We start from the raw sequence: 27,705 nt of genomic DNA, 5'->3' as shown, positions 1-27,705 counted from the left end.
AGGTAGCAGTTAACTTGAAAACTACCACTTCATTACATCACAAGTTGGAACAGAGCATTTTGAGCTTTGGGGATGTAACAGACTAATAATAAAGTGTTACTCAAACATGTTTGAATGAAACAAAACACAACTCCAGGTCTGTTTTTGAAGAGGTAAGAACATAACGTGGATCAATTTAACGTAATATAGGCCCCTTAATGTGGAAACTCATTCATAGTACAGTTTTTAGGCCAATTTGAATATCTGGATCAAGTGCCATGCCTTTACTAAACATTTACATCATTCCACCTGTTTTTTAAGTTAATTTTGGACACTTTAAGCTTTTGTCTAAAAAAAAATAAAAGATCAAATGTGCACAAATGGAAATGCATAGTTTTAAAAACGTATCCGGACAAAACTTGATCAACTCTGTTTCAGTTAAAGATGCACTATGCAACTTTCATTTGCAGGGTCTGCATGTAACTGCTGATCTCCATGTAAATGTTAGATGCCTTTAATGCCATATTGTGGAGTATCCCAGGCAAAACACTATCTCCAGTAAGAATGCATGTTTCTGAGCAATAAAATTAAGTGTAAAGACACGTTAAGGAATATTCCAGGCCAAGCAATATCATCTCCGTGGAGAGCAGAGGTGGATAGTTCTCAGTTGCATCTACTTGAGTAACTTTTCAAATAAATTGTACTTTTCAGTGCAACAATACTGTTACTCGAGTAAAAGTTGTGTTTCTCTTCCCTCTGTGAGTAAGTCTAAAGTGACTTGACATTTATGTAACAATATAAAATTATTTGAACATTCGTTTTTCTTGCAGCTCCTTCGGATATGATTTAGTTTGGCTTATTTTTCTCTTTGTAAACACCAGATTTTGTGCATTATTTAACATTTTGTCTTTCACTTCACTTAAATTCACAATTTCACAACAGTTTCTCTTTGACCCTTGTGCCTTGTTAAGTGAAATGTCTGAATATGAAGGTATTCATGGTGACTTTGGCTGTGGCTGTTTGCCATTGGATACATGTGAGTTTCATCCCAGTTAAGATCTATTTTTGGTTACGTTTGGGGAGTGGGGAGTATAGGGAAATGGGCTGCTCTACAAAAACACACATTTAGGGTCAGATTTAGAGCTGGAAAAAAAATCTTACTTTAGAGATTTTCAAAATTGTACTAATTTCACCAAATCTGACATTATTGCTCTTTTAGAGAATGTACAGCATAAATTATAGTGAAGATAAAATTATGCATTTATAATGGATCTTCCACTGACTGTTTATAAGAGTGAGTAACAAGGATATATGGAAAAGTCACATTTCTTTTCCTGTTATGGAGCTACAGTGTTTGCCAATATATGGAAATATATAATAACAGCCATGGATTCAAAGGCTCACGAAATATGTGGTCATTTAGTGATTAAAATTATATATAATGTTAAATATCACTGTTAAATGTTACATCATTTATTTTGTTATCCTGTTGAAAGCTACATATAAAGGTAAACACTTTTTTAGGCTTTTAATGAAAGAGGATTGTCAACATAGGCATTTTATGGAGCGCAATGCAAAAAACTGCACCAAAGTCAATGGGGCCAGTTACACTGATAATATTCAACAAACATGATAGTATTCAATCAAATGTACTGTATCTGTACTTGGTATTGGGGAGAAACTGGCATCTAAAGGGTTAATGATTTATAGTAATATATGAATCAACATATCAATGGAAAGAGAGAAAGTGAAATAATTATTCATCTTTGAAAATTTTATGGAGGTTTCAAAACTGAAATATACTATTTGTACAAAACACTCCCAGTGCAACTTTTTATTTTGCAAACAAAAAATGCTTTAAATCCACAATGACACTGACACTGAGGAGTGACCTGGCCAGTGTCAGGAGATTCAGACTAAAAAAAAAGTGTTATTGTGAAAATATTTTATTCGAAAGGACAGACAAAAACTAAGTTATCAAAAATGATTAACCCCATAGATGCCAAAGTCAATATGCCAGTTTAAAAACCCAAGTCCACAGTGAGTATGAAACACTCCCAATACTATTTTCAGCAAGGCACAAGGGTTAAGTTACTCTTACCTGAGTACTACTTTTCCCAAATACTTTTTTACTCTTACTTGAGTAATTTCTTGGACCACTTTTACTTGAGTAATATTATTTTGAAGTAACATTACGCTTACTTGAGTAAATGTTTTGGCTACTGTACCCACCTCTGATGGAGAAAAGCAGATAGCGGACTCACTTTAAAAAGTTACACAGTGCATCTTTAAAAATGATAAAACGAAATGCCCCAAAAAGTGCAGACTTGGTGGAGGAATACGTTGACATAAAACAGTGCCTCCTCATTCATGCCTTGAAATAATTTTTATAAAGAGACTTGTCACTACATCGATGCGGTTCAAAAAGTTAAAGACTTGCACGCTAAAGGGTTCAACTGTTTCAAAAATAAACTCTGCTAAACGTCCGAAAATAGCCTCATTAACTTTAATAGAAGCAGCGAGGGGCGGGACATAGTGCTGTCAATCACAGTGAGTGGCTTCAGATGGCCCAATCACAGAGGGCGGGGTCAAGTCACAGTTTTAAATGCTTTAAATGCTTTGTTTAGGTTTTACTGAGTTAAGCTTTGATTTAATCATGTCTATTTTGAATTATCCTCACTTTACCTCCTCAGCCCTGGTTTAATCCCGAGTCCAAGTTCCAAGTGGGATTTTTAGCATTTCAGATCACTGTTTTTATTACCTTTTTGTGTTATGATTTAATTTTAAAGAGGGGGTAGTTTACTTCGCTCGGGTATTAAAAAGGGAGTATTTTACTTCTATGCGATATTAACTGCTAACACATTTGAATATTTATGGAAAATTGTCATGTGGGAGTATGGGTGATGTAGGCTTGTGGGCGGAGCCTTGTACAGGGTCATACTGCCAACCATAAGGAAGTTTTGACTAGGGCCCGAGGAGAGAATGCTACTCAAACATGCATGGATGACATCTAAAACGTCAGACATGTTTTGATGAGGAAACAACATAAAAAAAAGCAAAAAAAAAAAAAAAAGCATAGTACCCCCTCTTTAAACATCATAAAGAAACCTCTTAGTAAGATTTCTTTTTCTGAATAATTGTCACATTTTAATCCAAGATTTCTTTACTAATCTAAGATGACAGTTTTTAGTCTTGATTCATCCCCAGACGTCATGGGTTTGGTTCCAGTTTGGTCTTTTGTTACATTTTCTACACGTACATTATATTTTTTTGTAAGAAATAAAACATCTGGGGTAACTCTGTACAAAGCGGCTTGTTTTGGGGTTTGCTTGCTTTTAGTTTTAATCTTAACTGAACCTATAGAAGCCTGAGCATCAGAGGAGAGCAGATGAGGACAGAACTATAGTAAAAACAGTCACATATTAGGGACGGGACACCAAACCTGCCTGGAACTTGCTAGCTGCATGACTGCATGGATAAAAATGAGGTAAATGCCATACTGTGGAACAACACAGGCAAAGCAATAACATCCCCATGGAGACAAACAGGTGCCGGCCCTCCATCAGTAAAGGAACTGTATGTGCCCTGCACTCTTAGAGTTTTTAAAAAGGTTCTACAGTCACAGCTGACCCCGTGTGTCCAGAGCCTTAGAGGACATGTACAGGTGTGTCTCGTTCTCAGTACAGTGGTCCCTCGATATATCTCAGTTCACCTTTCACAGATTGTTTTTTTTTTGTGCAGTTTCGCATGTTTTTTTTTTGTTTTTGTTTTTTTTTACAGTGTATGAACGCACATTGTGTTCTGCATCCTGATTGGCTAAGGGAATGTAGACCATTACCTACAGTCCCCCCTTAGTCCCATCTCATCTCGTGCGCGCCTTGTATGAGATGAGTTAAGTTGTTGAATAAACACGAGCTGTAACTATCCAGCCATGTTGGTCTATTTAAGCAAAGAAGACAGCAAGAAAATATATCATATTAAATCTAACTGTAACCCGCCAAACCACGGCCTCAAGAAACTGGAGAGAATAATATATTAGGGTCACATTTACATAAATGTTGGATTACAGTGTGACTCTGAAGTGCTGTATGTTTGCAAGTTTTCTCCCCGACAAAATCCACAATGCCGATGAAATGTTCTGCATTGAAAAATTTCAGAAACGCTTTGGACTTAGGTGTTTCTCTGCATGGTGAGGCGCCTCTGCGCATACCACTGGAGCAGAGACACATGAACAACACATTTAAAGTGATCATCGAGGAAGGGGGATATAATAAACAAAGGTTTGAACTTTGAGAGTGTTTAAAAAAGACAGATATGTACAAAAATGTTAATGCCTGTCTGAGAAAAGTGTATAAAGTGTGTGGTGAGGGGTTTTACCGCCTTAAAACATATATAATAATAACTACTTCGCGGATGTCGCCTATTGTGGGTTGAAATGTAAACCCTGCGATAAACGAGGGACCACTGTATATGGACAGGCCTCAAGTGAAAGAACCTCCAGAACTGATTTGAAATTATTTTTCCTGTTGTTTTGTTTTTGTGTGTAGGCAGCACGGTGGCTGAGTGGCAACACTCATGCCTCACAGCAAGAAGGTTTGGTTCGATCCCCGGGTCGCCCAGGCCTTTCTGTGTGGAGTTTTTCATGTTTCTCCCCGTGTCTGGATGGGTTTCCTCCGGGTACTCCGGTTTCCCCCATCAACCAAAACATGAATGCCCTTCGAGACAACTGTTGTTGTGATTTTGGGCATTACAAAAGTAAAATTAATTGAATTGAATTGAATTCACTCACTGAGCTGCAGAGTCTGCACTAGCACTGATTAGATCAGAGAGGGGCATTTTAGGAATGAAACTCCCATTAGACTCATGTGAGGCTCATTCTGCTTTCTGATTGGATCATCGTCTTGAACCAAACCACCAAATTATAACAAAATAGATTATTTGTATTATTGTTTTTGTAATAAAGAATAAATCAGTTTTACATGTGTTATCAGTAAAAGCTATAGTTGATTTGAACATGTTCACAATCTAAATCTTGCATACAGTTCCTCGTACTGGTGTTTAGACAACACTACCTCTGTTGGTTTTGATGTACATTTCTTATTCATCTTAAAACAAATGCAAGGTTTTGGTTTACCATCCCTAATTTCTGTAAAGCCTTAAGTCCTCATCTGCGGCTCCATAATAAGCATATGTTTATATATAAAACAACTTAATTTAAGCCATATTTGAACAATCATTTTCATATTTTTTCTTTCTGTAAGTTGAGTTAAAGTGCGTTTCCTTCTGAGCTCATTTTACATAAATAGACTTTTGTGGGAGAAAATAGGTCTTTAAACTGCTTCAAATATACTTTACAGTCTTTTTTTATAACAATCTTTTCAAACTGCTTTTTTTTTGTTTGACAGAAAATAGTCTCTTCGAAAACATGATTTAATAAAAAAATAATAATAATTAGTTCTTGGCGATATCGTTTTTTACACCATGGCTTATTTCCTCTTAAAGATCTGATTTTGTTTTTGGTCTAAACCTTTACTTGGGTTAGATTTTTTTTTTTCCCAAAGGCCAGCTGTAAAACTTCATACTGGGTCCAAAATGTGTACTTCATCTCTGGTTCATTCCTCTGAGACTTCTACCCTTGGGTAATACACTTCATGTTCAAGTTAGGATGCACTTTTTAGTATTAGTATGAACTTTACTAAGGTTAAAATTTAGCTGTTAAGATAGTAGAATCTGTATATGTGTGTGTGTGTATATATATATATATATATATATATATATATATATATATATATATATATATATATATATATATATATATATATATATATATATATATATATATAAAAAGTACTGTCTTAGTACTGCATAATCAAGTGGACCACATTCTGATTGAATCCAATATAAAAAGGAGTTAACCTGATTTGTCTCATGTTTCCATCTTTTGTTGTTAAAATTCCATAAAATTCCTGATGATCACGCACAGAGTCAAGCGCTGAAGCAAATGCCATAGAAATGTCTTGATATCAAGCACAAAGCTCACAGCCAGTCACATGTCTCTACTCCTCGCTCTGATTGGTTAGTCATGTGGGAGTGGGCATATCTCCCAAAACAAAGTCCTGGACATTATCAGACGTGCTCCACCTAGCTTGTCTATTCATGTTTTGTCCTTTTATTGTTAGTGCTGCGGTTCCACAAAAGCATTTTAAAACAGACTCGAGGAAAAAACAAAAAGCCACTTGGGACGAAGCCTTTTCGCTGCTAAATCTCACAAAAAGGCAACAGGACTTTGAAAAAAAACGAGAGGAGCGAAGAACTGTGCCGGCCAAAACATCGCCCAGTCACAAAAGGTTGGTAGTGCGATTCCTGCTGTGCACCGCGCATGCTCCTGTCGTGTCCTTGGGCAAGACACATCACCCACTGTGTGAGTGTAAATGAGGGAGAGCCCATACAAGTGCTCTATAATTGAATGCATCAGTGTTAGAAACTGTAGTTGGGGCCATTTTAAATATTTCGACCATTAAATTAAACATGGACAGATGGAATTTTCTGGTTCAAAAAGTAAAAGTCCCATTCACTTGTGTCAGACCCGTTTTGAAATAAATATTGATACTTTTCAGCGGATGTCATCAACATTCCCGGGGGGGGTGATGCTAACTGTTGGCACTGATCTGTCTGTTACTCAAATTCGACTTTAATCTGAGCTTTAATTTAATGCAATCTGATCAGTAACAACTGATTTAGCTGGAATTACAGCAGGAGAGCTGATTTGTGATGTTACACAAGTCCCTCTCAAGTAACAACAGTTACAAGCTAGCTAGATTAGCCAAAAGGTTTTCAGTTAGTCATTCTCACATTTTTGTTGAAAATCTAACTCCTAAACAAGACCGTGCACGCTCAGATTGATCACAGGCTTCTGAAAATGTGCCGTTTCAATCCATTTCATATCCATTTTTTTGCTGTATTTGCTAATGTGTGCATTGTGTCTCCATGGTATGTGCTCAAAATTCTGGCACACGCATACACAAATTACACCCCAAAATGATATCACTGTAAATATCAAGTTTAACGGTTTGATGGAGGCTAATCAGTTATGGGTTAACTCATAACCATAAAACATTACATGAATGAACATATATCCGAAACTCAAATTTATAAATACATATGTGTATATTTTCAAGTTTTAAATAAAAAATTAAAAACATATGCAAAATGATTAGCCCACAGCTGGTTAGCTTCTGTCTTAACTTAAAATCCTTTAAACAGCGCTATGCAACTTTTCTGGTGGAGGGTCTGCCACCATCTTGTTTCCAAGGAGTTTTTTATGCTTTCCCTAGAATGTTTCACAGCTATCCTCAATCTCCATGAAGACAAGCTGTTGAGACAACCTGGACAATAGACAGGTCAGATCTGTGGAGAGACGAACATGCAGTAATTTGTATCATTTTACTGTTGAATTTATTGTGTGCTTTTATATTGTTTTGATTGGAAAGCACCTTGAGTGTTGTAAATGGTTCTATAAATAAAGACTGACTGAACCATCTGTTGCAACACTGGAATTTCCCCATTGTGGGACAAATATAGGTTCTCTTATCTTAGAGGTTTATTGGTTTAATGCCATACTGTGGAAAATTCCAGGCAAAGTATTAAATATCTCCATGGGCACGAGCAGGTGGCGGACCGTGCTATTAGAAAAGTTACTTAGTGCGTCTTTAATATTTTCATGTTTTATGATTTTAATGTGGAAATGAATGAGAACTTTACTTTAAAAAACAGAAATAGTTGGGCACTGTTGAGAAGATTTATAGATTTGAAGGACGACAAACACGTTGTAGCTGCATGTAGGAAATCGAACATAAAGGCCGAGTACGCGTGTGTGACCGCAGTTTAGGCTCCTCCACAGAGAGAGATGAAAGGTCATTTGAGCCTGTCCGATCTGAAGGAGTCTTCCACGGCTGGGTCAGCTAACATGAGATCACCGTCCAGCATGTCCAGGGCCAAAGGGTCGATCCTCAATGGATCATCCAAAGAAAAGGGGTCCATCTCAAACCCAGGCACATGGGACAGAGCACTGGCAATCTCCTTAGACAGGCCTGGAGGAGAGTCCCCTAGAGACAGCAAAGAAGGGGTTAAACTAGGGCTGAGCCAGGGCTGAGCCAGGGCTGAGCCAGGGCTGAGCCAGGGCTGAGCCAGGGCTGAGCCAGGGCTGAGCCAGGGCTGAGCCAGGGCTGAGCCAGGGCTGAGCCAGGGCTGAGCCAGGGCTGAGCCAGGGCTGAGCCAGGGCTGAGCCAGGGCTGAGCCAGGGCTGAGCCAGGGCTGAGCCAGGGCTGAGCCAGGGCTGAGCCAGGGCTGAGCCAGGGCTGAGCCAGGGCTGAGCCAGGGCTGAGCCAGGGCTGAGCCAGGGCTGAGCCAGGGCTGAGCCAGGGCTGAGCCAGGGCTGAGCCAGGGCTGAGCCAGGGCTGAGCCAGGGCTGAGCCAGGGCTGAGCCAGGGCTGAGCCAGGGCTGAGCCAGGGCTGAGCCAGGGCTGAGCCAGGGCTGAGCCAGGGCTGAGCCAGGGCTGAGCCAGGGCTGAGCCAGGACTCAGCCAGGACTCAGCCAGGACTCAGCCAGGACTCAGCCAGGACTCAGCCAGGACTCAGCCAGGACTCAGCCAGGACTCAGCCAGGACTCAGCCAGGACTCAGCCAGGACTCAGCCAGGACTCAGCCAGGACTCAGCCAGGACTCAGCCAGGACTCAGCCAGGACTCAGCCAGGACTCAGCCAGGACTCAGCCAGGACTCAGCCAGGACTCAGCCAGGACTCAGCCAGGACTCAGCCAGGACTACAACTTGACATACTGACAGTATTCAATCAGAGACTAAACCAGGAGTAATAAATGCAAAAATCCAATAACTGTTGCATTTTAATTATGGCAAACCCAGTATAGTGCACTGATGCCCTGGTAGTGCAGTGGCCTGTAGAAGGTTAACTGTTTGCTATCTTGAGCAAAATAAAAAATAAAAAAATCTATTAACTGGACAAAACGTTGTAGGAGTGAAGACGTTTCACAGCTCATTCAAGCCGCTTCTTCAGTTCTGGTCAGATAACTGGTGGACGCTGCCTTATATCTGTCTGCAGAGAGGAGCTAACTACACTGAAGCTAGCACACCTGTTTGTTTACAGTGAGCTAGGTCTATTGAGCGACGTGTGGTTTCTGCAAGTGGGTAGCTCATTATACACATTACACTCGCTACACTGAGAGTGAAAACAGCTATTGTTTACAGTTTCTCTTTGTAGGGTAGGTCTAGTGTGCTACCCTAAGTGTGCCCTGTGCCTACTCACACTTCTACAACATATTGGCCAATTGACAGATTCCATATTTTTCTTTTGCTATGGATCATATCTGGACGACTGAGGGATTACACAGATGTTAGGTATTTTAGCAGTCATCTTTGTACCAGTGAGGAAGTGCATAGGTGTGCATTAGGTTAGCTTGGCTGTAGCGGTGAGGATGTGCATAATTCTGTATATGGGTTAGCTTAGCGGTACAGGTGAGGATATTCATACTTCCATATTAGGTTAGCTTAGCATTATCACACGTTGTTCCCCGTCTCACTCCCCTCTGGGAACTGCAACTGTTTCAGATGCCTGGCTGCTGACCATCCACTGATGGCTAGACCCTAGATCCCCTACTGTGCCCTGATCCTGTTCAGTGGAGCCGGACCCTCCCTTCCCTCACCCGAATGGATGGCCCTGTGCCTGGCTGGCGTGGCTCTGCCATGGGTGAGCCCCTCTCAGTCCCTTAGTTGAGTGGCCCTACACTCTATCTGCAAATGGATGCACATAATCCTGGACATATCTGCAGCTGTCCGTCCGTGGGAGTGGATCTCTCCTTCATTGTGGCTCTCCTCGAGGTTTCTCTTTTTCCCACTGGGTTTTTTTTTAGTTTTTCCCTTTGCTGAGAAGAAGGCTCTAAGAACAGGGGATGTTCTGGGACAGTTATCCATTTGCTTGTTTTCTGTTGATAAATTTGCTTGTCTGTTTCTGTTTCAATGTTGATTTTCTAACTTGCTGTTCGTTAAATCAATTCTCATGTTCAGCCCTAAGAGATAACTGGTGTTGTGATTTTGGGCTTTACAAAAATAAATTGAACTGAATTGAATATTGGGCTATCTAAGCGCTACTGTTGAGGATGTGCATATGTGTGTATTAGGTTAGCTTTGCAGTACTGGTGAGAGTGTACATAGTTCTGTATTAGGTTAGCTGAGCAGTACTGGTGAGAGTGTACATAGTTCTGTATTAGGTTAGCTGAGCAGTACTGGTGAGACTGTACATAGTTCTGTATTAGGTTAGCTGAGCAGTACTGGTGAGACTGTACATAGTTTTGTATTAGGCTAGCTGAGCAGTACCCGTGAGGATGATATTGGGGACGTTGTGGCGTGCCTCCTGGTTGTACATGTGGCTCTGGTTCTGGTTGGGATCCTGGAGGTCCACAGACGGGTGATTCCGGTCCAAACTGTGACAGCTCAGACCCGAGTGGTTCAGGGAGAGTCCATCAGAACCAGGATCTGAGGAGAACTGGGACAAAACGGTTAGACACGTGACATGACAATAATGTACAGTCCCTTGAGTTTAAACTGAGCTGGAGGACAGATTAGAATTCTATGATGGATGGATGAATTTCATCCATGAGTTTAAAGAGGGGGTATTTTACCTCTATGGGGTATTAACTGCTAACACATAACATATTTAGATCACAAAGTCACCTTTTATTGTTCTGAAAATGCTATATTCGCTCAAAACAACATATTAACATAATAACAACATATTAACTCCCCGCGCTAAGTCACTCCCATAAGCTAATGAAACTACTGCACATCCCATCAGGTTTGTCAAGTTGTAGTGTATTTGTATTTTTTGTATCATGTTTTTGTATATTTATGGAGAATTATCCTATAGGAGCATAGATGACAGAGGCTTGTGGGCGGAGCCTTGTATAGGCTCTTACTGCTAAGCCTAGGTTCCAAAAGTGCTCTTACTGCTAAGAGGGTTCGAAAAGTGCCTTCAGGGATGTTTTTGATAAGGGACCAGCATTATAACATGGTACAAAGGACAAAAATGTATTTTACAGCAGTTTCAGAAAGTGGTGCCATTATTCAACCGCAAAGACGTGACCATTGTCAGTTGAAAGGACTTTAAGCCATGAGATGAATACATTTGTGGTACCAGTCCCAAATAAATGATGAGAAGTCTCAACATTTGTGAAGCAGAAGTTTGGAGAATTCTTTCAAAAACAGTGAATCTCCCATGGAGTTGTATAGGCCCCTGCACAACATCTGAAATTATGACGTCATCAAATTCAAGAACTTAAACACGACCCACCTATGAGTTACAGAATGATGAGAAATTAGGTCAATTGATCAGCATTTTAAAACTAAATATGAACTCCTTAGAGTGGGAAAAAGCCCTTAATATGTTGCATATAACAGGAAGCTGAAACCCATAAATAGAGGTTATGCAGATTACATCACAGCCTTTGAGTGGCAAAGGTATATGAGAGTCAGTGGTGAATAATGACATTTTCTTCTGTAAAAAGTTCTAAACATTAAATCTAAAATGTGAAAAACCTGATACAGTTTAGTCACAAATATAAAAGTCTGAATAAGGGCCGATGGATTCACTCTGCCACTTCATTCAACAGTTCAGTGTGTGGACACAAAACAACTTTCTTCTGCTAAACTCAGACAAAACCGAAGTCATAGTCTTTGGCCCACAGACACATAGAGAAAGTGTCAGCAGTTACCTCAAGTCTCTCTCTTTAAAACCTTCAAATCAGGCAGAAATCTAGGGGTAATAATGGACTCAGACTTGAACTTTAACAGCCACATCAAATCAATAACATCTGCAACTTTTTACCATCTAAAAAACATCGCAAAAATCAAAGGTCTACGGTCAAAGCCAGATTTAGAGAGACTTATCCATGTATTTGTCTCCAGTAGGTTAGACTACTGTAACATCCTGCTCACTGGCCTCTCTAAACGAGCCTCAAGACAGCTGCAGTACATCCAGAACACTGCTGCTCGGGTCCTGATTAGAACCAGGAAGTACGAGCACATAAGTCCTGTGCTCAGGTCTCTGCACTGGCTTCCTGTAGCTTAAAGAATAGACTTTAAAGCAGCTAAAACCTGGAACAGTCTTCCTGAAGATGCGAGACAGGCCTCTACTTTGACAATGTTTAAATTCAGGCTCAAAACAGTTCTGTTTAGCTGTGCATATGACTTCTGTTTTAATGGTAATTTTATGATAATTATTTGTGATTATTTGTGTTTTGTATTTTAATGTCTTTCTTATTCTGTAAAGCACTTTGAATTACTCTGAGTACGAGTTGTGCTATATACATAAACTTGCCTTGCCTTGCCACTCTGCTAAATATATAGTTTGAATCTGAAACTAAACCAGAAAACTCAAGTCCACATCAGAAAACCAGTTAAAGCTTAACCACAGGGACACTGCAGACACACTCACATTTATCACTGATACAGGCATTGGATCAGACACAGATTAACTGAACCTTTCTCTCTTTAAAGAACATGTTTCTGTGTGTGTCTGTCTGTCTGTCTGTGTGCTGAGAAAATCATTAAATCATCATTGTGAAGCAAAAACTAAAATGAGACAAAAACAAATGAAAGAAAAACATTTTATCTGTTGTGCTGCCTCAGTGCTACTCAGTAATAATGCTGAGGGGCATTTTTCAACTAAAATTATGTCATGGCACAACCTCTATAGAAGTCTTATGGACATTTGTGCATCTCTGGACATATTGCTACAGATTTGGCGCCCTCTGGTGGCCTCACCTGTTGGTTGGACTTCCCTGCAAGCTGCAGACTCAGATAGGGGTCATCCAGAAGAGAGTTAAACAAGGCATCCTGAGGAAGAAGAAACATTTAGTTTAAAAGAGATCTGAGGCTTGGTATATCTCTGATTAGTTATAGATTAAATTAGTTTTCACATTGGCCTCTGTCACATAAATAAATCATTTTAAAGAGCCATTCAAAAGACTGGCTCTTTTATGGGATCAAATCTTTTGGATCTGTTCATAAAGGAGCCAAAAGTCCCATTACTACTGTTCTTCACAAAATCCTAAATCGGTGAATGCAAGTCCAAACAACTCAACATGATTCTAAATTACAGCCTTTTGAACCTGTAACATTCATAAAACATGCTCAAAGCTGTGTGGCTCAGGGTCTGATCTGAGCGTGGCAGGACATCCAAGTCCTGTTCCAATATTTATGTCTTCCACAGTCTTGTGTCCTCTGTTTTGTAAAATGTTAGGGATTTACAAATGATACACAAGTGGATCCATAGCTGTCGTGTGCTCAGGTAAATTTACTCAAGGTTACAGCAACAATTACAGCAACAATTTTTTATTTTATTTATTGTAACAGTACGCCAATATTTATACTTTGCAGCTGATCAACATTCCCTGGGGGTGTGATTCTAACTGTAGGCGCTGCTCTGTCTGAACCTGGAACTACAAAAGGTGAGCTGAGCTGTGCTGTTAAACAAGTCTCAAATAGTATTAAAGTCACAAGCTAGTTCAGAACGCTCAGACTGATCACAGGCTCCTGAAAATATGTGCTTTAAATCCATTTTGTATTTTATTTTTTTATTTTATTTTTTACATTTTTGGTAGTTATTGCTAATGTCTGCATTGCGTCACCATGGTAACTGCTGAACATTAGGCATACAGGCAGATCATGGTGACAGGCATATGTGACTGCGTGGAGCTGGACTCACGTTGTAGAGGCCCAGGTCTGTGGCCAGGTTGTGGCTGATTTGCTGCAGCTGTGGTAACGTCCGACCTCTCTCTGACTCCACTTCCTGTTTGAGCTGGTTTGGAAAGGAAGTGGACGAGCTGCACTGGTCTAAAGACTCGCTCTTTATCAGAAGAGAGCTCTGCGTGTTCAGCGACATCGCCCTCTGTTGGGGACAGAGAGCAGTGGTTAATGTGTGCGTCAGATCCCAATCTATCTGAATCCCTGTGTGTTAGATGCCTCCCATCCTCCTACAGTGCTGTGAAATATTTGCACTCTTCCTGATTTCTTACTTTTTTGGATGTGCATCACACTTAACTGTTTCAGATCATCAAACCAAATTAAATATTAAACAAAGATAACCCAAGTAAACATAAAATGCAGCTTTTTTGTGATTTTTTTTTTTTGTTAAGAGAAAAATACTATCCAAACCTACATGATCTTGTGTGAAAAAGTAATTGCCCCCCTTGTTAAATGATTAGGTAACTGTGTCATATTATTGTGGAAAGCCAGAGTTCAATTTCATAGCCATACTCAGGCCTGATGCAGCCAGACATTTCAAATCAAGAGATCACTTAAACAGAACCTGTCTGACAAGGTGAAGTCTGCCATATTTAACCCAAGACATCAGGCCGTGATCCAAAGAAATTCAGGAGCAGATAAGAAGAAAAGTAACTGACATGTTTCAGTCTGGAAAAGGTTACAAAGCTATTTCTAAATCTTTGGGACTCTAGCGAACCACGATGAAAGCCATTATCCACAAATGGAGAAAACATAGTACTGTGGTGAACCTTCCCAGAAGTGGGGACAACATCTAAACAACTGCAGGCTTCACTTGCCTCTGTAAAGATCAGTGTTGATGACTCAACCGTAAGAAAGAGACCAGGCAAAAATGGCATGCATGGCAGAGCTCCAAGGCAAAAGCTACTGCTGACAACAAAGAACATAAAGGCTCGTCTCACTTTTGCCAAAACACATCTTGATGATGCCCAAAGTTTTTGGGAAAATATTCTGTAGGCTGATGAAACAAAAGCTGAACTTTTTGGAAGGCGTGCATCCCGTTACATCTGGCATAAAATGAACACAATATTTGATAAAAGAACATGAAACAGTAAAAAAAATGGTGGCGGTAGTGTCATGGTTTGTGGCTGCTTTGCTGCTTCAGGACCTGGACGACTTGCTATGATTGGAACTATGAACTCTGCTCTCTACCAACAAATCCTGAAGGAAAATGTCCATCCATCAGTTCATGACCTCAAGCTGAAGCGCACTTGGGTTCTGCAGCAGAACAATGATCCAAAGCAAAGCACACCAGCAAGTCCACTTCTGTATGGTTTAAAAAAACAAAAACAAAATGAGGATTTTGGAGTGGCCTAATCCAGACCTGAATCCAATAGAGATGCTATGGCATAAAAGGGCTGTTCATGCCCGGAAACCATCCAATGCGTCTGATTTAAAACAATTATGCAAAGAGTAGGCCAGCAAATAAATGGTGCTGTACATACCGTGGGGCCGTAGGTGGCGCTGTGGCTCAGGCTGTTCCTCAGGTTGTGCATTTGTTGCGTTTGCAGTCGCTGTTGGTTTTGGCTCAAAGGAAAGGGAGGCAGCCGCTGGTCCAAAGGCAGTTTGGAGGTGTCCAACGGGACGCCCTGAACACAGGTCACAGAGGGATCACAGAGGGGTCACAGAGGGGTCACAGTTATCAAGAATCAATACCTGGATACTAAAAGAACTAGTATCAAAGATAAATACTCATTTTAAGTAGTGAAGTATTGATACTGAAAAAATGAGACAATTTGGAATAGTTTAGAAAAGTCTGGACTTTATCAAACCAGCATGAAGTCACATGGTAATATGAGAGAGAGTAAGATTAATTTGTACTGAAAATGGTATCAAAATTGGTATTGAGTATTGAGACTTTATCTTCGTAACCAAATATAGTTTCACCCTATGCCACAATACAAAAAATTCTAAGGTCTGGAAAGCATGACGTTCCCAAATTTGAGTCTTTTACTGAATATGCATTAATCATGCTAGTCCGTTAGCCTGACGTTCATTCGCACCAGAAACCTGAGTGTCTTTTTAAAAAAAATGTTTATTAGAATTCACATTAACTGTCCCAAGGGCCAACTAGTCTTAATGGGGTCCTTGGTAAAATTACTTTAATAAAGATCTCTCGCTCTTAAAAACCAGGGCTGTGCTCCTTTAGACGTTTATTCAACCATATGACTCATCATTTTATTTTGCTTTTAGGAATTTCTATGGTACAACAGCAGCAGCAGCAAGGTATGTTGGGAGCTGGATAAAAATTTTAGTACTTACTTTCTGGATATTTGTTTTCATATGAACTCCGGTGAAGTTATGAGTGTAGTTTGTGTCAGATCTGACATGCTCAGATTATAGATATTTAATAGTTTTGGGACTTTTACACACCCTATTTTAGTCAATCGATTAGCAGGGCATGTTTTTTGTCAACCACCAATGTCTTTAGCCGAGTACAGCCCTATTAAAAGCAATATAAATAGTATAATACACTTTCAAAAATGAGTGCTACCTGTGTGATGGAGGAGAGCGTGGGTGAGATGGTCGGGGAGAACTGCTTGGCGTGGTGCCTCCGAGACTCGGCGCCCATAGGCAGAATCAGCGGTGAAAGCTGTGCCCGACGCCGCGGTGACGTGCTGAGCGAGGCCCCGCCCACTCCGCTACCGTAGGCGGGGTTTCCTCCTCCTGACTGCAGAGACGAGCTGCTGAGTGACGAGTGCAGCGACTGACTGCTCAGAGAGGAGGGGCAGTGCAGTGATTGGCTGCTGAGAGATGAGGGGGAAGAGCTGAGCGAAGACTGAAGCGAGGGATTGGACAGTGAGGAGTGGAGCGAGGACTGAAGTGAGGGATTGGACACGGAAGAGTGTAGCGATGCGGGGAAAGCGTGGCCGCTCAGGGAGGACTGCAGGTTTGGGTTACTCAGAGACGACGGGAGCGAAGGGTTACTGAGCGTGCTCTGTAGAGACGCCAGCATGCCTGCAAAACAAACAACTGGTTTAGTCCCCGGTTTAGTCCCCGGTTTAGTCCCCGGTTTAGTCCCCGGTTTAGTCCCCGCTTTAGTCCCCGCTTTAGTCCCCGCTTTAGTCCCCGCTTTAGTCCCCGCTTTAGTCCCCGCTTTAGTCCCCGCTTTAGTCCCCGCTTTAGCCTAGAAAGAGATCGCTAGATTACGCAAACATGCATGGATGATAATAAAAAACCTCTTCAGGCATGTTTTCGATGAGTATGACATTATAACATGGTCGAAAGCTTTTGCATAATTCCCCCTTTAATAAATGATTCCCAATGGCAATACTAAACCAGCTAAAGTCACAAATGTCTCCTCTTCAGTCAACACAAAGAACAAAACCTGCAGACATAGTTTTGATGATAGTTGGACATGAGAAAGTAGCCTCTTCGTTCTGTAGATATTATCTGAAATGCAGATTGCACATTTAAAAAATGTGACATGTGTGGTTTGGGTTTCCCCGAGATTGAATCACTTCTGCTGCGTTCACCACAAACGCTCACAAAAACATCTGTGTTTTCACCATTAAGACATGACCGTGTCTAGGTTTAGTCCAAGTTTAGCCTTAGTTCAGTAAACACAACAGTTGGACCAAGCATCGAACCATCCTCAGTCGGGCTACAAGATTAATCGCAAAAATGTGATTCTTATATTAGTTTGTCAGTTCAGATTTCAATATTTTTGTCAATTCTTCTGGATGCGTATAAAATTTGATCTTTGAAGAGAATCCTATAATTAAAACATAAATCGCAAATCTAAATTGCAATCGCAAATGTTTGTCAGAAAAATTGTAATTCCCGAATCGTTCAGCCCTAACCCTTCTTCTGGTTCTGTCATAAGCAGATGTTCAGCTGTTATTTCTGACCTGTCTGGACCCAAACTCCATGTTTTCTGTAGAGTTATAAATAGAAGCTGCCTGTGGCCTGTTTCTTTGTCCCAGGTGGAACAGCAGGTGAAATCATACTTCTAAAAATACTCTCCATCTCTCATCTTCTGACTTAAGTCAGGGCAGAGAGGTGTCTCTGCTAGGGTTGTCAAAAGTATTGAAAACTAGATACTAATCAATACTAAAAATAGTATCAAAACTAGATACTCATTTCATACAAGGGCATTAAAGAATGGAAAAGCTCCCAGACAGGCTTAAACTCTCCTCTGAACTGAGAAACTTCTAATGTTAGAAAAGGTCTTTTACAGAATCAGCACTGGTTTGTATTTGCACGTGGTAAACTGTAATATAGGCTATATGGTCAGTTCTGACATTGTATTTGAGTGATTTTAAATGTGTTTAAAAGTGTGGAGTCTGATATTTTTAAATGAAAGAATTGGAGATGCATGACTTTACTGTAAATGGGTGACTATTTGGATATATTTTAATTGTTTGTTAACCTGCCCAGGGACTGCAGAAGGAAACTAGCTTTAGCAAAAAAAAACTGTGTAAAGCATCTCTTCTTTTATGAGATGACTGTGTTTGCACATAGTTCCTGTTAGGATAAACCAATAAATTAAATAAAATTTGAGCAGGTACCAATACCAAAAAAGTCACATTGACTGGACAGAAATTAACCTTTCCTGAATATCTTTAGAATCATCTTGAGCTGTATCTTTCACAAGTATAAGATACATAGACCCATGGACCACTATGGAACCTACCTGGACACTGAGGGATTAAACAGATAATAAGGCCACAGGGAATAGAAAAGAAAGTACTACCATTTAATGTTGAAAATGAAATTCTATTGTCTAAATAAAGCGTGTTTGTATTATCATCGTGGTATCGGAATCGGAATTGAGTATAGAGTCGTAGTATTGTGCCAACACTAGTCACCTTTGAAGTGCCTTTTTTTTTCCTTTTTTTTTTAATATAACAATGATACTGAAACTACTCAATGCTACTGAAACAATACCCCTAAAGCACGATTTTCTAAATGTAGACTTAAAACCAAAAATACTTTCTTGTTCCTCATACTCAAAATGCAATATGGTTACAGATGGTTACATATTTTGAGTAAGTTTGTTTATTTGGAAGCAAACCCATAGTTTTCCAATGCGGATGCCAACAGACTTTTATTCTTATTTTTATTCTTTCATTATCTCACTTTAGATGAAAAATGTCCAAATTATAACATAATGATCCACCGGTGTCATAGATTATAACTATAGAGTACACTAAGGCACAATAGATCTGCTTTAAATGAGTGACTTGACCATTCTACCTTGCGTGTGTTGGTGGTAGTTGCCTGGCCCTGTATTCCCAGTGGTAATGCCCAGGTGGGTGAGGGTAGAGGCCAGGTTCCCAGTGCTGCTGCCCCCGCTCAGAGGGGAGGGTCCAGGGTATGTGGCCGGCTCGTCCTGGTCCAGAGGCGTGGGGAGGGGGGAGGGGAAGTGAAGGATGGACAGATCCGGTAATGAGCCTCCAGTGTTCAGAGCTGTAGGGACGCTGTGAGAGACCGCTGAGGGCTGCTCTGGAGACGTGAAGATACTGAGGGATGGAGGGACAGGAGAAATACATTTATCCAGAGCGGATATAAACTATGGCAATAATAAATATGTACAGGAGGCCAGACTGTAAGTACACCTTAGAAAATGTGTCCTCTGCATTTGACCCATCCTTCAGTGTCTCTGTGTTAAACCTGCATTTGACCCATCCTTCAGTGTCAAGGTCTCTGGGTTAAAACTGTCAGGAGCAGTGGGACCCATCTCCAGCTCTTGAGCTAGTCTTGGTCAGGACCACCTTAGGTCGTTTTCACCCTGCCTCTAGTTAGGACAACGTAAAAGACCATTCGCTCTGAGAGCAGTGCTTGGGCCGGTGTGAGTCGTAATCTGGACCGCATTAAAAGCCTGTTCCAAGAGCGCTTAAAACAGGAGGTCTCAGAGTTGCTCCACCCACACTCTGGAGTGAGGCGAGTGTAGCGTGAACACAGCTGACCTCAGGCCGACCTACACACTCCGCTGTGACAGTAAAAGTACTTGGAATTGGGGAAAGAAAAGTGCTCAGATCATGTATATGTATGTGAATGGACGCTGAGCTTCTGTTTGATACGTTTGTCTGGCCATTTGGCTCAACTTAATACCAGTGGCACGTACAGTCGTCACAAAGTATTTATGGGCTCTGTCTGCTTGAAGCCTGTTGTAATAGAATTAAGTTTAGGCAATCAGCTGATGGACTCATGGCTCATGGTGCGTGTTTGGGCTGAATGATACGAATGACATGAACAAGACTGACCTAAAAGTAAAGTAAACAAAACTAAATCAAATGCGCACTGGGTTTGCTCCACAGAGTGCGCTAACATATGTGAAAACCACCTTAGCTGGAGAATTTTACCCATTGTGCATGTTGATGGGGAACCTTCTTGCTGTGAGGAGAGAGTGCTATCCACTCAACCATCATGCTACCCGGTGTCAGGGCGTAAGTAATGCATCTAAACTAGCCAAACCAGACACTTGTAATTTTCTATCAAGAATAATACTGATGGTATGCTTGACTACACTGAGCTGAAAGACACAAGTTCCACATAATAATGAGTAATAGTAAGTTACACAATAAGCCACAATAAGGTGTGCTTTTAGACATTTGACATGGTCGAGGTTTTGGAAATTTCTTCCACAAGACCAAAACAAAACCTAAAACTGTCTCAGAAACAGCACAAATGACATAATGCTCAGGTCTTCTCTGTGAAGGTTTATGCTGCATTCATAAAACCTCAGAATCCAAGAAACCCACCCCTAAACTGTGAACCCAGGTTTAAAACTTAGTACGGTTGTCAAAAGTATTGAAAATCAGATACTATGAGAGACTAAAACTAGTATTAAAACTTGAGCAAGTACAAAAAAGTCCCATTCACAGAAAATAAATTAACCTTTCCTGAATCGCTTTAGAATGATCTTGAGCTGTATCTTTCTCAAGTATAAGACACACAGACTAGTATACACCCATGGACCACTATGGAACCTACTGGACACTGAGGGATTACACAGATAAAAGGTCACATGGGAATAAAAAAGTACTACCATTTAACATTGAAAATCCCATTCTATTGTCTAAAGAAAGAGGTTTTCTTTATAGTCACCGTTGTATCAGAATCAGTTTTGAGAATCAAGCCTATACCTTCAAAGTCAAAATAGAGTTGGAAATTGTATTATTGTGACCACACTAAAACTTAGAAAAGAACTTACTTAATATCTGGAACTTCACAGGATTTGGGTCGAGATGAGAGCATTGGCAACTACAACAGAAACAACATATTCCAACATTGATATTCCTAAATCTGTATGTTTTAACGTAGTTTTCATTAGATATTCAACATACTATTATGAATTTTAAATGGCTGCCATCTGTACCTTCTTGGTGTCCCAGGGCTTGAGCAGTTTGCCTTCACTCAACACATTCTCCTCAATGGGAGGAACAGGGTACGGGAACACTGAGGGATGAAAAGCACTGTGTGACTACAGATTTTACTTTAAAAATCCTTCAAATAATGTATCAGAGTGAACTCACTTCTGGCTCTTTCTCCATCATTTTGACCTGGAAAGAACAAACATTAGTTTTACACATTAGTTTTGTACATTTTACCCATCAGTGCCAACGGCTCTGTTCAAACTGTAGGAGAGCGAGAGACCTGAACATACAGCGCATCCGACAAACAAAATGGTCCAATCAGAGCCTCTTATTTGGAACTTAGGGTTGTCAAAAGTTCAAAAATCAGATACTAATCAATACTGAAATTAGCATCAAAACTAGATATTAATTTAAGCAAGTATCAAAACTAAAAAAAGTCCCATTCACAGGATAGAAACTATTATACGCCCATGGTCCGCTATGGAACCTACCTGGACGACTGAGGGATTACACACATACATATACACACATACCGGTATATACACACAAACAATATTGAGTATCGAGTCTATTTCTTATTATGAAAATCAGATTGGAAATTTAATATCATGACAATAGAATTTGGGACATTCAATCACAGCCTCTTATTTGAGTCACATGTCTCTCCTCTGCTCTTAACTGCTCTGAGTATTTTACTATGATTCAGAACTAAATCTAAAACTTTGACCTCAGAGACAGGAGTGCCAAAATTTTGTTCCTCTGAGGGCCAAAATGAATGCACATTAGTGGGTCGAGGCCCAAATCTAATGTTCTTCAAAAAATGTATGATCCTACTGACTTTAATATTAAGAAATAGACAGGACTGTCTTTCTTCCTGACAGTCTTTTCGATACAAATTTGAATCAAAATAGATTATTCTTAAAATATCAATGAACCCTTGTAGAAGAAATAAGACCCCTTGGAGGGACACGTTTGGCCCGTGGGCCCCACTAAACCTCTAGTTTAGAACTTCTGTTGATTCTTCATAAATGCTTTTACATGTAAGCCGCCATGTTTGTTTTGACAAAAATGGACCATGAATCTCTCTGTTAATCACCTTGTCAATCACGGCCAGTACAAAAGCAAAATTGTAAAAGCGTGTGGTTCTGGCTGGACAGGTCATATTTAAATCTAAGTTCTTGTTAGTGTTCAGCCTCAGCGCCGAGCTGCACCTGGAGATGTGAGCGAAAGAAGTAGTTTTGTTTTGCACATGTCTCACATATTTTATATATATATATATATATATATATATATATATATATATATATATATATATAAACACAGTTTTGAGTATAGTTTTTACACTAAAACTATACTCAAAACTAGAAACTTATTTTCTTCAGATTCAAACCTGTTCAAATAACAAATAGGTCAGAACTGGGCCTATTAGAAACTACTGCGGTTGGGTTTAAAGAGGGGTATTTTACTTCTAAGGGTTATTAACTGTAGCACATAATATATTTAGATCACCATGTTATCTTTTATTGTTTTGAACATGCTATATTCACAGAAAACAACGTATTAACATGTTTTAGTAAGTTTCATTTTGACGCTCTGACTTTCCTCTCCCTTCGCTCCCCGCACCAAGTACTCCACCAGAGTGCTATCACAACACAATCATTGTGCATCCCACTAATGAAACTACTGCACATCACATCAGGTTTGTCAAGTTGCTGTGTTCAGTTTTGTATCATGTTTTTGTATATTTATGGAGAATTGTCACGTAGGAGCATGGGCGATGTAAGTTTGTGAGCGGAGCGCTAGTCTCACCTGTCCTCCGGCTGTTCTGTGGGGTGAGAGTGTGCCCCCCAGTGGTGAAGGGGTCTGCTGCAGGAGGATTCATGACGCTGGTGTGAAGCGCAGAGTCGGAATTTGTCCTGAAATTAAAACAAAAAACATCAAATTCATGCCCTAGGATTCAGAGCTACAAGTCTGTGCGTCCTTTGATCTGATGTATACTGATACAGCTCAGTGTTAGCCAGAGATCTCACGTGTAGATAGATTAACCATAAATCTCACTCATACTATGGCACATATACTTTCTATATTAATGATTTTCTTTCATATAGTTTGTGGAGTATAACGTTTGTGTGAGCAACAAAGTGCTCACAAACTCACTGTCCCTCCTCTGTACCAATATACTCACTCTCCTTCCTCTGCACCATATATTCAAACATTTTTGTTATTTTGTTTTTCATAAAAAGATACTGAACTGTAAATTCATCATCACCAAAAACAATGACGAATAAGGAAAAAAAACAGTGGAAAATATAAGAGATAAACCAGGGAAGGAGTGGACAGATCTGGAGTTTGCTGCTGTGGATTGGCGCCCGGTTTGAGAGAGGAGAGAGATTCACCTGTTCAGTGCCGCAGAGGGGAGACGGTACAACTGGCTTTTGTCCCCCGCGAAGCTTCCACACCAATTCCTTTTCAACGATTGACAAGAACAACACGTTAAACCTCCTGAAGCCACCAGGGGGCAGAAAGAAAGCAAAGAATCCAGGAAGAACAAAAGGAGGTGAAGGAAGAAGTACGGGAGCAAGCGATGAAGAGGAGAGAAAATGGCTGCCACCTTTTTCAAAATCAACAAAAATGTAACTCTACAACAAAAGAGCCTTTATGATCCCAGAGGTCATAGGTCAGGAAGGAGCGTGGTCCTGGTGAGGAGTACCAACAAAACCAGGCTTGGCTATTTTTACTACAAGCTCACCCACAGTCTTTTTTTATCACAAACTTATAGGAAAGGTGTGTAGTCATGTTTTGTGCAGTTATCTCTTCGCATTAAAGTGTTCAAATAGAGCTTTATGTGTATTCTTCAAGTAGCAGGTTGGTCAAAATAAACTACATTGGTCCCTCATTATATCGCAGTTCACCTTTCACGGTCTCCTCTGTCTCCTGTACAGTACAGAATGCGTTCAGTCAAATTTACATAAACATTCGATCGACACTACAGCGGAGCTGCGCCAGGACAAAGAGGCATGGTCAGAGGAACTGTGACATACATGTGAGTTACTATTTATTTATTAAACAAGAGGGAAATGTGAGAAAATGCCCATCTGAGAAAAGTGTATAAAGTGCGTGGTGAGGGGTGTTACAGCCTTAAAACATATATAATAATTGTAAAAAATAAAGCTGACTACTTTGCGCATTTCGCCTATTGCGGGTTATTTTTAGAACGTAACCCTGCGATAAATGAGGGACCAATGTATCGACCTCTGTTTTAGATTTAAAGCCGACAGCCAATATGGTGACATATCGGGCTGATATATTGGCCATCCAATATATCGGTCGATCTCCAATTGTGAGTTGTATCAGAACAAGTATAAGAGCATATAGACTAGCATACACCCATGAATGACTAAGGAGTACTGTGTCTAGTCTTTAGTATTGACATGGAGTTTGAAATGTTAGCATAGTTTATTACATGTTTACTACTTACTACATTTAGACACCTACTGAGGAGCAGGGCTGTAGTGGCATGGAGCTGGCAGAATTTTGTTTTGTTTTGGTGATCTTACACAAAAACTACTTTGCACACAGAAGAATACAACATCTTCATGAGAGAAAAGTCAGGTTAACTGTCCAGTCACACGTAGAACTCCGGCTAACTCTCTCCTTTCGGCTGTGCTCCACATAAATACTTATAATTCCAGTCACATCAAGAAATGTTGGTTGACTAAGACTACATCGACTGATTAATCGACTAAAGGACCACAGCCCTAGTGAAGACAACAAATATATGAAGCCACATATATGGAACTGTAGCCAAGAAAAAACATGTTAAATAATACATTTTATATTTTAAATTCTTCAAAGTATCCCCCTTTGTCAACAGTACTGCAAACCCTTGTCCTTCTCTGAATGAGGTCAATGATGTCCCTGAAATGGTTTTCACTTCACAGCTGTGCCATGTCAGAGTCAAAAGCAGTGAAAAAAAGCACTGTAAAGGTTATTCTGGAGAATCTATAATATTGAGTTTGAGTTATTTGTGTCATTCATAGATTTGATGCTTCAGTGAGAATCTAAAATGTAAATAAAATATAAAAACATCAAATGAAAAAGAGTGCCCACATTTTGTGTGGTTGTGTAGATGAAGCATTGCTCTGCGTGTTTTATGTTGATGGTGGGAGGGAAACCAGAGGAAACGCACCCAAAAACAAAGATGCAAACTCCAAAAACCCCACGTGTCAAGGAACTGATACTTTGCAGATGATGTCATCAACATTCCCAGGGGGTATGATGCTAACTATAGACATTGCTCCGTCTGAAGCTCTGTTAGATTTGAATCTGAGTTTTATTTTAACACAATCTGACAATAAAGAACTGACTTAGCTGAAACTACAACAGGTGAGCTGATTTGTGCTGTTAAACAAGTCCCTCTCAAATAACATTAGTCACAAGCTAGCTGGCTTTAGCCAGCAATTTTTCAGGTAGTCACTCTCACCTTTTTGTGGAAAATCAAACCTGTAAAAACAGGACCATGAACGCTTGGATTGATCACAGTCTCCAGAAAATGTGCTCTTTAAATCAACTTTATACATTTTCAGACAATCTTAAAACCTTCTTGACAGTGTTTGTTAATGTGTGATTTATGTCACTATAGTAACTGCTGAACATTCCACCATAAATATACATGCTCATTGGCCTCTCCAAACAGCGTTAAGACAGCTGCAGTACGTCCAGAACGCTGCTGCTCGGGTCTTGACTAGAAGCAGGAAGCACTTCACACATGCTCAGGTCTCTGCACTGGCTCCTTTGGCTCAGAGAATAGAATTTTAATGTCTTTCTTATTCTGTAAAGCACTTTGAATTATCTTGGGTATGAATTATGCATGAATTGTGCTATACAAATAAACTTGCCTTGCCTTGCCTTACATGTACAACACCCCCAATGTGAGGTCTCTGCAAAGTATCAATACAATGTAGAGGCCTTCTGCTATGAGGAGAAAGTGCTAACCCAGGGGCGTCCAAACTCTCTTGCTGAACCGGCCCAACTGATCATACGCAGTACATTTTACAGCAAATTAAACAATTTCTACCACTATAACTTCAAACATCACATTGCATTGTGATAAAGACTTAAAATTAATGTGTTTCAAGCCTTATTAATATACAGCGGCTCTGTCAAAGCTGTGTAAAAAGCACTGCACAGCATTGATCACCGGTCTGTAGCCCTCCACGAATATGTTTTGAGATGTGGCCCCCAATAAAAAAGTTTGGGTACCTCTGTACTAACCACTCTGCCGCTGTGCTGGTTATCATGCAGTCACGATAAAACTATGAATGAGTCCAAATGCTAATGTAGCCAAACAGCAGAGACAGAGGATCTCGTGGATTTCTTTCAGGCAAAACTTATCTCATGTTTGTCATATCTTGATAAACATTTCTAAAATCTGTGGTAGTGCTCATAAATTTATGTAAAATGTTCATGCTCCTTGTTGTTTAATGCTCATGTAATACAAACAAAAACACTTAATTACTTAAGCAAATGACCAGAAAATCACAAACAACTAAATTCAAATGCTCTGTTCTTTGTTCCAGGATTTAAGACTCAAAAACCAATATGGACCTGGTTTATGGTCTATGCATCTTCTCTCGGCACAGATGAACCAAGGTGAAATTATATTCCCACTAAAGTCTTAAAAAATGAAGAAGTTACAGGGACAATAACACACTTCTTCAAATGTTGTAGCTTCAATCTTCAATTCTGGTAACATATTTAATTAAACAAACGAAAATGTATACAACACCAGTAACATCTGCCATCATTTCCCCAAGAACCATTTAACCACCAGTCCACTCCCAGATCCAGTTTGAGATCCAACATTTGATTGTTCAAGTTTCCAAGATAGTGTCCAAATGAAGTTGAAATGGTGGTACCAGTGGACAGCCTCTCTCTGCAGGCAGGTTTAGTCACAAAGAAAAACAGAAAATGCAGCAGAAACCAAATTAATCTGAGAAAATGAAGATTAAATCAGATTAAACCGGGGATACAAGCGGGTTTGAGATCATTGTTAGTAAGAGGAGCATTTGTGAAGTCTCATATCACAACTAAGGACATTTATTTGAACCTTAAAGCGCCTGTACCCATTTTTTTCCATATATATGAGCAAAATGTATCTTGTCCCACTAGAGATATATTGTATAAACAGCTTGTGAGATCAAAATAAATCCACTGTGTACTGTCTGTATCTAATTATAAAGCGTTCCATTTCCCCAAGAATCAGGAAGCGCACTGCTGACATGCTAATTGTTGTTAGGGTCATGTAAACCTCCATTTTGGTCTCTGAGAGGTGTGCTTATAAACTCATTGTGGTGAATAATTACAATAAGTAAGTAAGTGAGCAAGTGTTTAAAATAAACTAGTTCTGTTTTTCACACTTTTGGGACAGACTATGAAACCGATAATCTGAGGCTTCACAAAGGTTTGTAGTAGCAAGAGCAGAGAGTCCAAGATGCTTCAGAAATCAATCAGGTCCAATGAGCTACATCCACACACACACATGCAGTCACTT

At 40.0% G+C, this 27,705-nt stretch overlaps 1 protein-coding gene across 3 annotated transcripts in view; it reads right to left on the bottom strand.

Moving 5' to 3' along the window:
• Positions 1 to 5,903: 5,903 nt before the first annotated feature.
• The window catches only part of LOC117384393 (CREB-regulated transcription coactivator 2-like), a 31,116-nt gene continuing 9,314 nt past the window's right edge, over positions 5,904 to 27,705 (bottom strand). Inside the window, exons 5-16 of one of the 3 annotated variants that reach the window (XM_033981710.2) lie at positions 23,549 to 23,617; positions 22,962 to 23,068; positions 21,312 to 21,338; positions 21,155 to 21,234; positions 20,990 to 21,039; positions 19,030 to 19,295; positions 16,325 to 16,788; positions 15,276 to 15,419; positions 13,754 to 13,936; positions 12,811 to 12,882; positions 10,366 to 10,534; positions 7,197 to 8,084 (exon numbers count right to left, since the gene is read on the bottom strand). In XM_033981710.2, coding sequence (XP_033837601.1) covers positions 7,894 to 8,084; positions 10,366 to 10,534; positions 12,811 to 12,882; positions 13,754 to 13,936; positions 15,276 to 15,419; positions 16,325 to 16,788; positions 19,030 to 19,295; positions 20,990 to 21,039; positions 21,155 to 21,234; positions 21,312 to 21,338; positions 22,962 to 23,068; positions 23,549 to 23,617 — 1,822 coding nt within the window. In that variant the 3' untranslated portion in view covers positions 7,197 to 7,893. Of the gene's footprint in view, positions 8,085 to 10,365; positions 10,535 to 12,810; positions 12,883 to 13,753; positions 13,937 to 15,275; positions 15,420 to 16,324; positions 16,789 to 19,029; positions 19,296 to 20,989; positions 21,040 to 21,154; positions 21,235 to 21,311; positions 21,339 to 22,961; positions 23,069 to 23,548; positions 23,618 to 27,705 lie in introns of all 3 variants that reach the window. The other 2 variants (XM_033981711.2, XM_055227938.1) reach the window with 2 other exon arrangements.

The sequence above is a fragment of the Periophthalmus magnuspinnatus genome, chromosome 16 (genome assembly GCF_009829125.3).
Source record: "Periophthalmus magnuspinnatus isolate fPerMag1 chromosome 16, fPerMag1.2.pri, whole genome shotgun sequence".
Lineage (NCBI taxonomy): Eukaryota > Metazoa > Chordata > Actinopteri > Gobiiformes > Gobiidae > Periophthalmus > Periophthalmus magnuspinnatus.
Note: the sequence above shows the minus strand (reverse complement) of the source record. Positions and strands in the feature narration are given on the sequence as shown.